This window comes from Lampris incognitus, chromosome 9, assembly GCF_029633865.1.
Source record: "Lampris incognitus isolate fLamInc1 chromosome 9, fLamInc1.hap2, whole genome shotgun sequence".
Classification (NCBI taxonomy): Eukaryota; Metazoa; Chordata; class Actinopteri; order Lampriformes; family Lampridae; genus Lampris; species Lampris incognitus.
Window position 1 is genome coordinate 23,093,101 of NC_079219.1, and position 18,360 is coordinate 23,111,460.

At 45.2% G+C, this 18,360-nt stretch overlaps 2 protein-coding genes across 2 annotated transcripts; one reads left to right on the forward strand and one right to left on the reverse strand.

Annotated features, from left to right (window-relative positions):
- Nucleotides 1-951: 951 nt before the first annotated feature.
- LOC130118496 (dendritic cell-specific transmembrane protein) lies at nt 952-2,652 on the forward strand. Its single transcript, XM_056286948.1, has 3 exons — nt 952-2,001; nt 2,122-2,457; nt 2,581-2,652. The coding sequence occupies exons 1-3, from the start codon at nt 952-954 to the stop codon at nt 2,650-2,652; spliced, it is 1,458 nt and encodes a 485-aa protein (XP_056142923.1).
- A 2,444-nt stretch (nt 2,653-5,096) lies between these two features.
- dpys (dihydropyrimidinase) lies at nt 5,097-17,694 on the reverse strand. The gene is made up of 9 exons (XM_056285904.1): nt 17,416-17,694; nt 16,337-16,495; nt 15,875-16,054; nt 12,217-12,406; nt 11,810-11,966; nt 11,558-11,699; nt 10,487-10,629; nt 5,965-6,172; nt 5,097-5,708 (listed from the first exon to the last, which is right to left on the reverse strand). The coding sequence occupies exons 1-9, from the start codon at nt 17,677-17,679 to the stop codon at nt 5,655-5,657; spliced, it is 1,497 nt and encodes a 498-aa protein (XP_056141879.1). The 5' UTR covers nt 17,680-17,694; the 3' UTR covers nt 5,097-5,654.
- Between the last annotated feature and the right edge of the window lie 666 nt (nt 17,695-18,360).

The following is an 18,360-nucleotide window of genomic DNA, read 5'->3' on the forward strand; positions in this document are numbered from 1 at the left end:
AAAAGCGGATTTTCTGTCACCTTCGATTCTGTCTGTAAGTGCTTATTTTGTGTTTCAGTATAACGCAGTTGCTCTTTGTTTCTGTTGTCAGACAATTGATTACATGGCTGAAAAAATTTTTTTGATTGAGAGTCACAAACGCCAACAGCCCTGAAATTATGTACCATTACCCTTGATTAGCCAGTTAGCGTTTCACTTCTCCCCCCTCCGTCTCCCAATTGTACTTGGCAAATTACCCCACTCTTCTGAGCCGTTCCGGTCGCTGCTCCACCCCCTCTGCCAATCCGGGGAGGGCTGCAGACTACCACATGCCTCCTCCAATACATGAGTCGCCAGCCGCTTCTTTTCACCTGACAGTGAGGAGTCTCACTAGGGGGACGTAGCGCGTGAGAGGATTACGCTATTCCCCCCAGTCCCCCCTCCCCCCGAACAGGCGCCCCGGCCGACCAGAGGAGGTGCTAGTGCAGCGACCAGGACACATACCCACATCCGGCTTCCCACCCACAGACACGGCGAATTGTGTCTGTAGGGACGTCTGACCAAGTCGGAGGTAACACGGGGATTCAAACTGGCAATCCACGGGTTGGTATGTAATGGAATAGACTGCTACACTACCCGGACACCCCCATCAAATCACTTTTTTATACACATGCAGTTGTCTGACCACAAAAACACAAAGGTATGCCAATGATAACACATATATTTATGCTCTGTGATGAATCAAAATGGGATTGAAGGCGACGGAAAGTTGGCTTTTTAACATTGCGAGCAAGGGGGAGCTCTCTAGCCTGCTCTGATCAAACGGAAGTACGCCAGCCATGTTGTGAAAAAGGTCCATGGAAGAACATTTTTCCCCCACTTTCTGACAAACTCTTGCTGTTTTTCTTTTGCAGCTTTTCTGCTTTGTGTGTCACATAATTAGCCCTTTGAAAACTGAGGGCTCATGCAGCAATGGTGTTCTTTCATGTTCCGCTGAGACAAAGCTTCAAGGATGCCGGGTCTCTTGTCGTGGATGTTTACACAACGGTCAACAGGGGCGGCCTGAAGAGAAACCTCCTCCTCCTCCTTACCTGCAGCCTGTTCAGTCTCCTACTCAGCTCCCTGCTCCTCCTCTACCTGCTCTGCACACTGAGCTATGCAACGGCGACAGCTGGAGGGATCGCTGGCTGCTTTGGGATGCTGCTGACGGCTGCACTCTTCCTGTCGAAACGAGTCCGCTGCATAGGCGTCCTGTTTGTGGTCTCCTGTTTCACCAAAAAGAGTCGTAGCCTTCTTCTGACGGCCGGGGCCAGCCTGGTGGTCATCAGAAACTTTCAGAACACCTTAGAGAACATGACAGGCCTGGTCGACAGCATGATCTGCAACCTGCAGGCCAAGAGGGCATCCATCGTCATTACACCACTGGATAGATACCTCAAGATGTTGAAGTGGGTCGGAGATATTCTCGAGCAGTTCACAGACTTTGGGGTGGTGAAGTTCAGTTCAAAACTTGAGGTTTCCGCCAAAGTGGAGTCTGAGGGGCTGAGAGAGAAACTCGCTCACACGCAGCGGAATCTGGTTGAAACTGCCGAGAATGTCCGGTATGTTGTGAACACAGTGTCATCCGTGTGTCACAGAATGTATCCTGCCATCAGCTTCCTCTTGCTCATGGTGGCTATAGCACTGCACGTGAAGAAATACTGCAATGATATGAACTATGTAAACACTTTCATAAGCAGTAAATTCATATTTTTCGATGAGAGGCAGAAATTGGTGGGAAAGCCTCACGTCCTCCCACTCACACCAGAGGAAGCAAAGGTTTACATCTCCATCCCGTCCTCTCATCCCACCACCCGAGAAGGCAAAGCCGTGTTGAAATATGTCATCCCTGTTTTCTCCCAATATGTAGCTTGGATCATTATTCTTGTCTCGGATGCATTAACATACTATTTTGTTGGTACTTTAACAACACAGTTGTCAGAGCAGAGACCGTTCAATGTCTCGATGGTAATGAACATCATGGTAAGTGTGTTTTATAAACTCATCATAGGGCCAGTGATAAATCTGTGAATTTGTTCTGCATGAACACACCGCAACCAAGGGGACTAAATGGGCTGATAAACTCATCTGTTTATTTTTCAGGGGACAGAAACTATCATCGGCATTGCTACTAAGGTGGAAAACCACCGCAAGGACTTCTCCTATTCCTTCACTCTGTTTGAGAAGAAATGCCTCCCTAAACCCAAGCTACTGCTCTCAAACTCTATAGCTCCCTTGGCTGTCATCCTGACCGCGTTAATGATTATGTCCTTGATGGCGGGCAAGCTCGCCCAGCTGAGGCTGATGGTGTGTGAGTGCTTCTTCTCTTCCTCTGCGGAGAGAAGAGTGGAGCACCTGCATGCCAAAATCCTGCGCAAGAGGTCAAAGAGGAAAGAGGCCAATGCCGACGAGAGTGACCTGAGATCCCTGATTTTCAAGGTTTGCACCATATCGTTTAAAACGTGCTTATGCGCCTCAGTGTGTTTGAGAATAAACGAACTTTGTTTCATTCAGAACAACAAACCACAGACCAAATTATAAAGATTTGTGTTCTTTCAACAGCCACATTTCTGGTGTCCGCTGCTGTTTAGACCAAGGGAAGATGCACCGAGGGAGGAGTTTTCTGCACCATGAGTTTTTTCATATAATGCAAATGGTTTATTTATTGTTTTCAAATGTAATTCATTTTCTATCTTGATATATGTTTTTTACTGAATTTTTTTATATCATTTTAATATCATATCTTATAAACTGGGGCGACATGGTGGCACAGTGGTTAATGCGGTCGCCTCACAGCAAGAAGGTCCTGGGTTCGAGCCCCGGGGTACTCCGACCTTGGGGGTTGTCCCAGTTCGTCCTCTGTGTGGAGTTTGCATGTTGTCTCCATGTCTGCGTCGGTTTCCTCCAGGGGCTCCAGTTTCCTCCCACAGTCCAAAGACATGTATAGGTCAGGTGAATCGGACATACTAATTGTCCCTAGGTATGTGTGTGTGTGTGTGTGTGTGTGTGTGTGTGTGTGTGTGTGTGAGTGTGCGCGCGCTGTGTGATGGCCTGGCAGGCTGTCCAGGGTGTCGCCCCACCTGCCGCCCAATGACTACTGGGATAGGCTCCAGCATCCCCGCGACCTTGAGAGCAGGATAAGCGGTTTGAATAATGGATGGATGGATAGATATTATAAACGGGCGGCACGGTGGCGCAGTGGTTAGCACAGTTGCCTTACAGCAAAAGGTCCTGGGTTCGAACCCTGGGGTTGTTCAACCTTGGGGGGAGTTTGCATGTTCTCCCCGTGTCTGTGTGGGTTTCCTCCGGGTGCTCCGGTTTCCTCTCACAGTCCAAAGACATGTAGGTCAGGTTGAAATTGTCCCTGTGTGTGTGTGTGTGTGTGTGTGTGTGTGTGTGTGTGTGTGTGTGTGTGTGTGTGTGTGTGTGTGTGTGTGTGTGTGTGTGTGTGTGTGTGTTGGTCAGTCGGTCAGTCCTGTGATGGACTGGCAAACTGTCCAGGGTGTCTCCCACCTGCCACCCAATGACTGCTGGGATAGGCTCCAGCATCCCTGCGACCCCAATTGGGATAAGCTGCTTGGATGGATGGATGGATGGATATTATAAACGGTCCTTTCGCAAACCTTTATTCCTTAAAACACGGTGGACAATCAATAACAGTCTTGTGCATATATCACAGTATTTAATTGTACTTTACTGTATTATTACTGTTACATAATTTTTGTCTCTATAGATTCACTATTTATAACGGTAAGTGGAACTTGATGGTGAATAGCTTCATGTCCTGGCTGATTTAGGTCTATAAAACCAACAGCTTGTAAGACGATTCAATTTTGCTTCACATTACGCTCACCAATTTGTAATGTCATTATGACAAGGCCTTGCACACATATAAGTCAAGTCAAGTCAATTTGATATAACAGCATTGGTTTGTTTTATAATTTAGATTGGAGGACAGAGATCTATTATGAAGCATGATTCGGTCCAGGGAAGTTGGAATAATTACCACTTTGATCATAAAAGTTCAGGCAAAATGTGGAAATATTGAAATAAATCTGTACCAATTTTTGTGCATCCTTTTTTTTTACTTTGTACTTAGATTTCACATGTTCAATCTACTGAAAGTGTAAGGAGTGCATACTATCACTTCTGCTTAAAGTTAATTGCATCATATATATCTGGATTAGCACATCATCCTGTTTAACCGATGCAGCGCTTTGTAATCATGTCAGCGTGTGATGCTGTCAAAGAAAAGGGACAGATTGTCTCAAAGAATTCAAGGCAAATGTCCCAAATGCAGTTCCAGCTTTCGTCCCCAAACTGCACAGTGTCAGTCTCCATTAGAGCTAATTTACGGGCGATACAATCCTCATCCCACACTGTAATACCAAATGACTTACCCGTCATTGTAAGCTCATAGAAGGAAGACATAATAATGAAACACGGGCACTCGGTTTGAAAATCGCAGTTGAAAAACTGATGTAGTATGCATTTTTTTTTACCAGGTGGGGCTGTTTGATGCATTTCAACTGCAAGTAGTTATATTTTCTAATTTAGCTGATACATGCCTTTATTTCACTTCCTCCATATACTGATGATGGGAGCGTAGTCCCATCTGTGCCATGCCTTGCTCCTTGATCCAGCCCTGCCCCTCCACAGTGACGCGGGCAGTGAAGAGCAAAGCACAGGGACAAACGAGCACTTGTGTGACTCACATGTTGCCACTGACCCGTGTGGCCAGCTGATAAACGTACATGATGTCTCCAACAGCCCTGTGGCATAATGCAACGCCAGCGTGCCAGCCCGATAGGGAGCTGCCATGCGAGGCCCGGTGACAGCAGTGGCACATTTCTAAAGCAGTGAGGAAGCAGCCCTTGTATGGGCATGCATGGAGGTTTGTATGATTACGTGTGATTCCAATGCATGCAAATGCAGATTCAAACTGAGTTACAATAACGAATTAAATCTCGTTGGCACAATAGCCTCAAGCGTGCTGTTGCACTTTAATGATCCTTTGATCGGAGCGAAGGCTGTGGGACTTAAGGTAAGAAAAAATAAGCCGCACTCACAACTTCAAGTTATTTGTCTCTTTTGTTTTAATTTTTATAGAATGGGAATATATCACTGAATTGTCACATTTTAATTGTCCATTTTGACAAGGAAGCCCGACATCAAACCATATCTTTGTTAAAATGAACCACACCATTACATAATTTATGAATGGAGCGCCATTTGTAAAGAGTGGCATTTGTGTCACTTTGGCTGTGTTCAGTGTTGACCTGGAAGCCAATGCTCTGCAGAGTGGAGCAATAACAAACATATTCTCTGACCAAAGGGCATTGACCTGAGTGATAATCCCAGCTGACCCGTGAACCAACAGCCTACCGTCTTACTCGATAGGGTGATTTGAAACAGCTGCGTAGTGTACAAGTTAAAGAAATGGGTACAAAGTGGGGAAAAAAAGAAAATGAATGGCTGAACTGGTTAACTTGCTCGTAGCAGTGAAAGAGCATTAAGCCTGTCTGCCACGTTCAGACCCTGGTCTCTGATGTACTGTAGAAGTGTAGCTGGAGACTGGCAGCCGTGGCGCTGCATTACCCTGCAGCAGACCTTCTGGCCGGGTGTGGGTCAGCGGTTCATATGACCTTTCCTTCATAGGGCTTTCGAATCACAGCTGTAGGTTTCCTCACCTGCAAACCAAACAGAAAGTGCCAAATAGTTTTTTTAATGGATTTTATCTGCTGAAAAAGGGGCTTTGCAAAAAAAAAAAAAGTCTACTTGTGTGCTTTGCTCTCATTTGATAGACTCAGTAAGTTCCCTGAAAACATTATGAATTAGCATCATCAAGCGAATAGACTCGACCCTGCAGCTCTCTGAACACTTGGTCATTATGGCGCAGCACGCATACAGAATATCTGGTTATGACTTCTACAGTATATTACTCGCCTCCTTCCTCTGTGTGATTCGTTTGTACACAAAGTCCGCGAAGGGCTGTCGGTGGATAAACCTGCCCTCCCCCGGGGTAACATTCAATGCACCATTCTCGTACACCACTTTGCCCCTGGAGATGGTAACGACGGGGACACCGTGGCACTCCATGCCCTCAAAAATGTTGTAGTCCACAGCCTGGTGATGGGTCTTGGCTGATATCTTCCTACAGGTACACAAATGGAAAACACACACACACAAACACACACAAAGATGGAACAACATAATGCTGTTAATTTTTCTTCTTAAATTCTGAAATATTATTACGTACTTTGTTTTTGTTTTCAAATGTAACTTCCTGTTCCTCTGTTAACTTATCCTATTTTGACTAGACTAGCATGTGGTGGAGATCCCCCCCCCCTTTCTCCCCAATTGTACCTGGCCAATTACCCCACTCTTCCTCTTCTGCTATTCCCCCCAGTTCCCCCTCCCCACCGAACAGGCGCCCCAACCGACCAGAGGAGGCACTAGTGCAGCGACCAGGACACATACTCACATCTGGCTTCCCACCTGCAGACGGCCAATTGTGTCTGTAGGGATGCCCGACCAAGCCGGAGGTAACACGGGGATTCGAACCGCCGATCCCCGTGTTGGTAGGCAACGGAATAGACCGCCATGCTACCCGGACACCCCGTGGTGGAGATTCTGACATAGTAATCGACGGAATATTTCTCAGCCACCTTTGCCAAATGTACCACATGTATTAATTGAGATGAATGTGAAGATGCATTTCTTCCTTGACATCACTAAAAGCCTGCGATGCCATCTTGCAGCATGTCTTCCGAGACTGATGGAATTGGGGCAAAATGTACTCGTATACAGCGTCAAGTAACTGCAAGTCATTTACAGCAAAAAAGAAAAATGATATATTATTTACAACTTTGCCCATGTGATGTACTCTCTTCCAAAAAGCTTACAATGCACATCACCTCCTTTCAATCAATTGAGTGGCGTCTAAACATTTTCAGTGTTGCTTTATTGCATTACTGTGGCATCCATCTGAGGAATGCTGCATAAGCACATTGAGATAATATTGCAGCTCAGCCTATGTCTTAATATAACAAAACTGTGTGCCTGAAGACAGGAGGGCCGTGCCGAAATTGAATCATTTTATATGAAGAGACACAAGACGGATATAACAGTCAGGGTTTCAACCAAAGAAATGCTGTGTCTAGCTTGTAGAAAGGTACACTTGCAACCCCAAACTGCCGTGTACGTAAGATGACTTAAAAAAAAAAAAAAACATCAGCAGGAACCGATGAAGCAAATCTGAACCAAAACTACTTGAAGTTGTTATTTCAGGCTGAATCTCGTGTTATGGGTGCCCTCTTCTCTCCATTGGTGCACACTTCCTGTTGATTTCTGCAACCAGACAACACACAGACCTTCAACTTGCAGAAATAAGATGTTTCATTATTATTCAAGTGCTCCAATTATGAGACAGGAGAATCAGGGACACAACTTCCTAGGCTCTGCTTATGTAACCGTTTTGCAGCCCCTCTCGTCCCAGATGTCATGAAGCGACGGTTATGCTAAGGGCGATTAATTACGCAGTTTCACAGATGAACTCACAGCAATAACAATCCAACATGAGGCATTCTCAAGCCTGAAAGACATTAAAACACATGTACTTGTACACACACACACACACACACACACACACACACACACACACACACACACACACACACACACACACACACACACACACACACACACACACACACACACACACACACACTATACACCAATATGAACAACCAAGGAGTTCTGCAATGAGAACATGTTTGCCCTAAAGTGAACTAGCTATTATTTGGGCATTACCAATAACAGTAATGCAAGGGGCACAATAAGCCCCTTTGCTATTCTTAAGCATACGTAATCACTCAGGATGGCCTCAGTCCTTGTTCAAGATTTTATGGTGTCACCAGTGAATCCGTTTACAGCAAATTAAACTGGGGTTCATGTTCCCTCCCCTAGTTCATATTAGCAGTTAGTAATTTGCCTTGAAGAGCTTAGCCCAGATTGTGTGGTAAAGAGAGCAGTACAGAACCAGACTCGGTTATGTAAAACTGGCCCTGCAACTCTGATCAGCACTGCCACAGGTGGATCTGTGCATTGTTTCAGAAAGTGTGTGTGTGTGTGTGTGTGTGTGTGTGTGTGTGTGTGTGTGGGGGGGGGGGGGGGGGGGCGTCTGGGTGGTGTGGCAGTCTATTCTGTTGCCTACCAACACGGGGATCACTGGTTCGAATCCCTGTGTTACCTCCGGCTTGGTTGGGCGTCCCTACAGACACAATTGGCTGTGTCTGCAGGTGGGAAGCCGGATGTGGGTATGTGTCCTGGTCGCTGCACTAACACTTCTGGTCGGTCGGGGCGCTTGTTTGGGGGGGAGGGGTAACTGGGGGGAATAGCGTGATCCTCCCACGTGCTGCGTCCCCTTGGCGAAACTCCTCACTGTCAGGTGAAAAGAAGTGGCTGGCGATGCCACATGTATCGGAGGAGGCATGTGGTAGTCTGCAGCCCTCCCCGGATTGGCAGAGGGGGTGGAGCAGCTATCGGGACAGCTCTGAAGAGTGGGGTAATTAGCAATGTACAATTGGGGAGAAAAAAAGGGGGGGGAGAAAAAAGAAAGTGTGTGTGTGTGTGTGTGTGTGTGTGTGTGTGTGTGTGTGTGTGTGTGTGTGTTTGTAAAATGTCTCCTGGGAGTAGCTTGATATCGGGACATTAGCAGGCGTGAGAACCTGACATACAATCATATCATCACAGCTGCAGACAACATCAGTGAATATGTTCCCCAAAATAGACCCCTAATTGTGTTCTACTAAAAATTGTCACTCTTGAAAGAAACTACTGAGAAAATTAAGTTTTTGGAAACCGCAATGTTCCGCACATAACATCTGAGCTCATTCATGCAAGGATGAATAAATTCTTAAAAATAACCACCAATAGAGAGGCATTACTCCCTTCATTACTAATTTTTACTAGTTTCCATAAATCGAGAATTTCCATATGGAAATTCTCGATTTAAAAGTGGCACAGTTCTTTTATGCGTCCATTTGCCAATGCAGATGAGCGATGGCGTAGCGGTGACATACATAATAGCCTGACGTTTGGACAGAATGCAGACATAATCAGCTTAGGTGGCTGGTTGGTACGTGGTGAGGTGGCACAAGATGAAAGATAGACCCTCTCTAGTCCCCCACGTCCGTGGCCCAAAGCTTGTCTACTTAACTTAAAAGGCTTATCTTGCTCAGCCGAACGTCTCGCACCCTGGAGACACATTTTCAAGGTTGTTGAATGCTTCAGCAGCACCATCTGCAGTTGAAGATGCTGATAGCAGCATGGTGAAACATCAACGCCAAGAGCTGTGACGCCATATAACAAAATGTGAGTCACTGTTTGATGCATACACATTCTGAATGTGGTGCTTGGTAGTAAAGATGTATGATAATAAGCATACGCCACACTGAGAAATAAAAAGGGGAAGAAGGCCACTTTATTTTGTCATTGTAGGTTACAATGAAATTGTATTCTTGAAATGAATTTGTTCTCCGCATTTGACCCATCCTATTGTATAGGAGCAGTGGGCAGCTGCAGCGCCCAGGGACCAACTCCAGTTCTTCTTTCCATTGCCTTGGTCAGGGGCACAGACAGGGGTATTAACCCTAACATGCATGTCTTTTTTTTGGGTCCTCCCCCCCCTTCTCTCTCCAATTGTACTTGGCCAATTACCCCAAACTTCTGAGTTGTCCTGGTCACTGCTCCACCCCCCCCCCCCCCCCCCCGCTGATCCGGGGAGGGCTGCAGACTACCACATGCCTCTTCCGATACATGTGGAGTTGCCAGCTGCTTCTTTTCACCTGACAGTGAGGAGTTTTGCCAAGTGGACATAGCACGTGGGAGGATCACAATATTCCCCCCAGTCCCCCTCCCCCCAAACAGGCGCCGCGAAACGAACAGAGGAAGCGCTAGTGCAGCGACAAGGACACATACCCACATTCGGCTTCCCACCCACAGACACGGTTAATTGTGTCTGTAGGGATGCCCGACCGAGCTGGAGGTAACATGGGGATTCAAACTTACGATCCCCGTGCTGGTAGGCAACAGAATAGACTGCTACGCTACCCGGATGCCCAACATACACGTCTTTTTGTTGGTGGGAGGAAACCGGAGCACCCGGAGGAAACCCATGCAGACATGGGGAGAACATGCAAATGCCACACAGAAAGGACCTGGGATGGCCTGGGGTTCGAACCCAGGACCTTCCTGCTGTGAGGAAACAGTGCTAACCACTGTGCCACCATGACGCCCCTACACATTGCATACAGCATTTGCCCATACACACTGATTGATGCACACACCTTCACACACACACACACAGTCTGAGTGCTCTCTTCTCCTCCCCTATTTCTCATGTCCTACATTTTGATTGGGATCTGCTGAACCACAATGCTGAGGTGGCCTGAGCCAGCTCCCTTACCTCGTCAGCTTTGGGTCCCATATAACCACATCAGCATCGGAGTCCTTGGCGATACGGCCTTTCTGAGGGTAGAAGTTGAAGATTCTTGCAGCGTTGCTGCTGGTGACAGCCACAAATCGATTTTCGTCCATTTTACCGCTATGCTGAGGAAAGGAAATGCCCAAAAGAAAGCACTTCAGCAAGACACCACAAAGAACAGCTACACTATACTATTGTTATATTGTCGTATTTGAGGGCAAGAGGTCAGTCCTCAAATGTGCAGCAAGCGACTCCAGATTCTGCCTCAGAATCAAAAAAATGTTATGTGTAAGTAATGTTGCACACAGCAAATTTCTCCAGTTGTCATCACATCACTGGGCTGAAATGTCCCCATCCCAACCAAGGTAAGAAAAAAGCCATGACAGCAACACCCTACAGCAATCTCTGCCAGTAACATCATCCATCCATCCATTATCCAAGCCGCTTATCCTAATTAGGGTCACAGGATGCTGGAGCCTATTCCAGCAGTCACTGGGCGGTAGGTGGGAAGACACCCTGGATAGGCCGCCAGGCCATCACAGGGCTGACACATTCACACCTAGGGACAATTTAGTACGGCCGATTCACCTGACCTACATGTATTTGGACTGTGGGAGTCAAACCGGAGCACCCGGAGGAAACCCACACAGACACGGGGAGAACATGCAAACTCCACACAGAGGATGACCTGGAATGACCCCCAAGGTTGGACAACCCCGGGGTTCGAACCCAGGACCTTCTTGCTGTAAGGCAACTGCGCTAACTGCTGCGCCACCATGCTGCCCTTAGTAACATCAAAGTTTTTCAGATTTGTCTAACTGCAAATTCACCAAAACACCATATCAATACAAACATCCCCTCTGCTACCAATTTGGCAATGAAAATATGTTTCAAGAAATGGGAAATAACTTTATGAATAGCAACAAGAGCCATTTCACATGTTGTGGCTGTGTAGTTGATAGATACTGTGATCAAAATTCTTCTCTTAAAAGCACACCTGTCCAAACTGAATACAATTTTGTAAAACTACACAAACATATCAGCAGGACATACCACACCCTTCTCCCAGATGACAGACATCCTGTCCTCTACACCATTTACTCCATTAGGGATTTTGGTGAAGTCGTCCTTGCCCAAGGCCTTCTGGCACAAAGAAAAGGTGCAGTTGTCCGTCCCAGTAACACTGAGATCATCACTGACAAAATGATGAAGCAGTAAATGAATGAATGACAGAATGGATGAAGGACTGAATGGAAGAAGAATAGCAGAATGGATCAAATCTGTTTGTCTGTCTGTCCCACATACTTGGCCAACAGGTCCATTAAGTACCCAGGGGTACTGGGGTCAGGTCTAAGGGGAGGGCCCATGACAAAACTGGCAGCATGGGCCCAGTCTTTGTGCCAGTAATGAGTGCCATCTGTGCCCAGCCCAGCAGCAATGGGCTCCCCAAATACCACACATCCTGTTACAGGGAGAAAAAAAATCCATAATTTTATTTGAATGAAATTTGTCCACAATGTCTATGTTTGGTGAACGTATCTTTGTAGGCTATAGCAAATGTTATCACATAACGCAAAAGTATGTACTTGCACTGGTGCACGCGCACTCACACACACACACACACACACACACACACACACACACACACACACACAAAAGCATTCTCCTATCTTTCCCCGATCCCAACATCAGGTGGCAGTGAGTCCACTCACCATCTCTGCGTGCCTTAGAAATCACATTGGCAGCAGATTTGCTCATGACGTGGACCACATACAGGGGGCAGTTGACAACATGGGCAATGGTGATGGCTCTCTGAGTGGCCTCGGCCTCCACCTGCTCCGAGCGACACATCTCATGGCCTTCTGGACCTGTGATGCCCATGGACAGCATTTTCTTTGCACCCTACCAAGTCACAGCGGTGGCAGAGGGGAGCTTGTCAGGATAAAGGTTAAAGGAGAAGGAAGGATACAAACAGTAAAATATCCGTCTGACCTGAAAAAAACAAACATTTTTTTTCTTTACTTCCATCCTGCAAACAGTCAAGTTGTAGTTGCTTCTGTAATTGTGTTCAGAGGTTGCTTTAAAAGGTATCCTTTACTTATATCCTAGCATTTAAAGAATTACTAAAGGTCACAAACAACAGTTCTACAAACATCCTAACAGGTTATGTTTAAGTCCAATTTGTTGGACTATGTAGACCTCCCTGTAGTTAACCTCTGCAGTTTTCTGTCTCAAGAAAAACAGGAAAATTATTTTGGCATTTGCTGCTCTCTAGTGGTGAGTTGTCACCATGAGAAAAAAAGAAAGGTTGATGCAAGATAGAAAACATCAACAAAGGATGGTTTAAAATTTTTACAAGTATATTGATAACACTAATTATGTCTAAGATCTTATATCGTTGACTTCAGCAGATGAAGGAGATATCAGACAGAGCACGGTTGATGGTTGAAATACTGATAAACACCAGAATATTGGATTTATTTAAGCATCAAGGGTCACTTTACCGATACCAATCAGCCCGTATATCTAATGCTATTTACACTGTTTTTCATTTATTTAATTATTTGTTTGGGACCCCCCCCCTTTATTTTCTTCCCAATTGCACTTGGCCAATCATGTCCCGGTCGTTGCTCCACACTCTCTGCCGATCCGGGGTGGGCTGGAGACTACCACATGCCTCCTCCGATACATGTGGAGTAGGGCTGTGCAAAAAAAAATAAAAATCGATACAGCTCAGTATTGCAATATTTTTGACAATACTTCATCGATTTCCAGCCCCTTGTATCGATACATTAAAAATATTCATGTATATGTACTGATGTGTCGTAGATTAGTTTACATTATTACGACAGTGACCCCCAGAGGGGTTACCATTAACCGATTTACGGCAGTGCCTAGCAGAGCATGAATAAAACATCATGTCAAAGGGCTCTTCTGCATTGAGTCATTTATGGTTATTTTAGTCAACCAATATAATGTATTAAACAGATCTAAAATGTGTTTTAAATATCCCTCAAATCCCTGCGATCAAATAGCCTATGACACTGTAGGTGTCGCTGTGGGCTAGTAGTAGGCTAGAGCAGCGCCTTCGTCATTCAAAGCCGACGTTTGGGTGCGCTTTGGTTTTTAAAGACAAAACAGGGAGTAACGATTTGGATAAAACTATAATGCCGTTTGCAAGCTTTGTCATACTACCATAAAATATGCAGGAAACACAACCAACTTACGATCTCTCATAGGAAGACACCACGCAGATAAAATAGCACAGCAGCAACCTCATCCGAAACCTGCGGACCCAAGGCAAACTACACTGCACAGTAACACCTACACGCTTCCATTAACTCGTGCACAGAAGATTACCGAGTCGGTGGTGCTTTTTTATTGGTAAAGATTTGCGCCCATATAGCGCAGTTGAAAACCCCGGATTCAGACATGTGGTAAACACTACGGGGCCGCGCGACGTGATCCCAGCTCGCCGACACGTGATGGATATAAACAGCAGTGCCAAGGCTTTACAAATAGGCGAAGAAAACTGTTCAAACATCTCTGCAGAGAGGTAAGAAGAAAGGTCTCTGTTCAGTGTTCACCCCACACAGGCCTAAAGTTACTCCGCTAAAGACAGGCCAGACGGTCAGAACACTTCATACTTCAATAAAACGTCACCATTTAAGAGTTCACATCAAAGTACAGCGGACACTTGCAAATAACTTTGAGTTGGACTACAGTATGTTAATGTTTACAGTGTATTTACAGCATACTGACTAATTCAGTTTTGTGAGTTTTGTTTATATGAATACTTAATATGCACTTTATAGTTTGTGTTATGGCATCCACGTTGCAGTTGCGTTCAGTGTTTTCTGTGACAAGAACACTTAATATGCACACTTTGTTTTGATATGATATGGCATACACATTTCAGGTCAGTGTGTTTGGCGACACAATAAGAATACTTGATATGCACACTTTATTTTCATATGATGTTATGGCATCTACATTTCAGGTCAGTGTGTTCAGTGACACAATGTGCACTGTGCAATGCAGAGATAACGTTCTGATGAATTGGAATAGAAATTTCGAATTAAATAGTTTTGACTCAATTTGTTCGCTGAGTTATCAAAATATAATGTGATATAATATAAATATTAGACAACCCAGGTGGTACACAGCAAATTGTATTTTCGGCTGTTTTTAAATTTTCAGTAAATTATGTAGAGTATTGCAATGTATCGCAATATGTTTTGTATCACAATGTATCGTGATACGATCATATTGCGACCCATGTATCATGATACATATCGTGTGTGTGTGTGTGTACATACACACAGGGTGTTGTGATGCGTCTAGTGCAGCAGTGTGTAGTTGGAGGGAAGGTGCATGTGTTCTTCCAACCCGCCTGTGTCCTTCCTGCCCTTAGCTTGCTGCCGCTGGCTAGCCTTTGTGGCGAATAGGGAAGCATGTTAGCGTGTAAGCCTCCCTTGCCAGTAAATAGCCTCTCCTTCACCAAGACTCCTGCCAGGCCTCCCCGTGGCCACACGTGGTAACTGGGGTGTTGCGGCCCCAGGCTAACTTGGCAGGGGATCTCGGAGCAGCAGTGGGCCCCAGAGATATGGTGTGCAGGCCCTGGCACCAATCAACCACTGCCCCGCTGCCTTGTGGGTGAGTCTGGGAAGACATAAGGCTAAGGGAGCTTACCCCAACAGAAAAGCAAGCTGTGGCTGCACGCTTCGAGGCAGTTTCCGAAAAACTGGATTTCCGGCAGCCCCCTGCAGTTGTGTGGAGGTGCCGGTCGTCTAGGGACCCCCCTTGCCATCGGAACCATCTCCTCTACAATCAAGTCATGTGGCGTTGGGAGAAGCGCACCCCCCATGCCACTTTAAAAACCATCTCTGCGCAGGTATCTTCTGCTATCTGAGTCCTCAAAGGACCCACAAATAGAAGAAGATGGTCATCATCGGGCACGATGGACAACCAGCAAGCAAGCAAGCATGATACATATCGTATTGTGAGGTCCTTGCCAATACCCAGCCTTCATTTGGAGTCGCCAGCCTCTTCTTTTCACCTGACAGTGAGGAGTTTTGCCAGGGGGATGTGACGCATGGGAGGATCACACTATTCCCCCTAGTTCCCTCTCCCCCCCAAACAGGCACCCCGACTGACCAGAGGAGGCGCTTAGTGCAGCGACCAGGACACACACCCACATCTGGCTTCCTACCCGCAGACATGGCCAATTGTGTCTGTAGGGACACCCGATCAAACCGGAGGTAAAACGGGGATTCAAACCATCGATCCCTGTGTTGGTAGGCAATGGAATAGACCACTACGCTACCTGGACGCCCCCAAGAATGGGTTTGTACATTTGTTCACACCAACCTCTGCAATGAGGTCTCCATTCTCTGCATGAACCTGAGCGATCGCTCCAATCTCTCTGCACTGGGAGAAGGCGGCATACAGCTCACGGTCTCCAAGCATGAACACGTCCTTATAGGCCATAAACATCTTGAAGGAATTGACTCCTTTCTCTTTGGCCAATGTTTCCATTTCTTTCTTGACCTGTAGAGAGCAATAGTGGGCATTATGGATTTGTACGAAGAGGAAAAGCTTTTAAAATAACTGTGTAATCAGACTTTCCTGGATAGTATAAATTTCTGATTAGCAGATTTTTTTCACTTTATGCATCAGTGAAACTAGCACAATCAAAGTGCCAACTGCGAGGTGGTCTTTCTGACCCCACCTTATTCATGACAGGTTAAAGTCAAATGTAACCTGTTTCAAAAGTGTCACCTCTTTTGGAGTATTATGTGTTTTTCTATTAATAATTATCTGCATTTACACCTGTTCACTCCACCATGTGACCGCCACATGGAAGGAGTAGTCGCAGCAAACTTTGGGGTCGGCTGTGCTCCGATAGCCTTCATAGGCGTCCAGCAGGGATGTACCCTTAGGGGGGATGACAAAGTCCAAGATCATGGTGGTCCCTCCTGCCAGAGCAGCCTTTAACCCACAGATAAGTGTACAAACACAAAGCAAACACAACACACACACACACACACAACCACACAACCAGCCATAGAAACCACACACAACCACCCACACACACACACGTTGCAAATTAATTTGTTTAAGATAAAAGGCCAATAAAATCATTAAATGCAGATTATAGCTGTATGAAGGAATAAAGGCTATACATTTTGCAAAAATAATGGATATAGCAAGGATAAGACAAATGTATTAAACAGTAAACTCTGAATCAAGTAATGTCATCATCACTTACAACTTTCTGAATGGAGGGCATTGAGTATGTCAAAGTTCAGAGAATGAGGAGGGACACTGGTGACAAGATCATGTGGTAGAGAGGTCTACTCATCTTCCCAAGGAGGAGAAATGCAAAACCACTACAATGCAGCAATCCTTGCAATATTTCTGCCTGGTTAGTTGTACATATTAATTAATAAGTTAAAAAAATCCAGTGCTTCCCTTCATGTACACTTTGAACAGATGCACTACTGATTTTTCCGTAAACTAGATAGGCCACAGAAGGTCAAACCAACTCTCCCACCTAAAGGTGTCCAATTAATGTCTGATGGACACTACTTCTGTGAAGTGCGTTTATGAAGTGCAATTAAGAGGTGACTTCAATGCACCATTAAAATAACCATCTTCTGTATACACATTAATGAGCAATATAAGTGCAATCCGTTGGAGATCAATGCAAAGACATTATATACTTTCATGAAGTACTCTGCTCTAATTGGTTTTTGCAGTTACAGGATTAAAGTTAATGCGCTTTGAGCTACAACTCGACACTTATTAACCTCATTTGACAATTAAACATGTCGGCAAAGGTTTGCGCAAGGAACAAATTATAAATGAAGAAGAAAATGTTTTTATATTTCTAATTTCCACATTTTCACCTTGGTGCCAGTATGGAAGTCATCAACTGCTTTGGTGCCCATGAAAGCCATCTCCATGTGGGTATGGGTGTCGATGCCGCCAGGTATCACCAGTTTATCCTTAGCATCAATGACTCGCACTCCCAATGGGATTTGGAGATTTGATCCAACATCAATAATTTTCCCATTTTCAATGTAAACATCACTGACAGTAGAGAAATCATCATTCACAACTTTTCCTCCTTTGATTAGTATTCTGCTTCTTTGGCCTGTCATTCTCGTCATGTAGCTGCACACTAGTGATCTTGACAAACTTTACATGGGCAAATATACCAGGTCCAAAGTACACCAGCAGTGAAGGGGGATGGGCAGAGGGTGGGCTGATTGTGTTGGGCTGGGAAAAATGTCCTCGGTGGGCGGACACAAATGTACTGGTTTTCTAATAACTTGGAATGTGCTTTTGAAATGATATTATCCAGCCAATAATGGCATTATAATTTATGCTGTTGAGAAATATTTGATTGAAATAAATTGCATTCAATCCAAGCGGTAACCACCTCGGCTGAATTCAGAAGCCAATTCGGAAGTGCATGAAGGTGCAGTTCGACTAATAGCCACTAGATGCTGGCACCAAAAAGACTAGATTGAAGTCAATGGAGAAGACCCTAATTTCTTTCTAGGAATTCAAAGCCAACACATTTTTTTTTCAACAAAAAGTTGGGGTCTCAGTTGCTAATTTCACTTATTGCAGTGTGTGTTTTGGTGGGGATTCTGGAAATTGCTGTTCCATCAAGAGGATGTAAAGTAGGGTGACCACATTTTGGCTTTCAAAAAAACAGGGAGTATGTTATTAGAATTTTCGTATTATTTTGCCACCAAATTCCCTTCTGAGAAAACTTATGATGAGAGATTGATAGTGTAGATTTCAAATTTTTACCTTTTTTTTGGAACAATAATACCAACAGA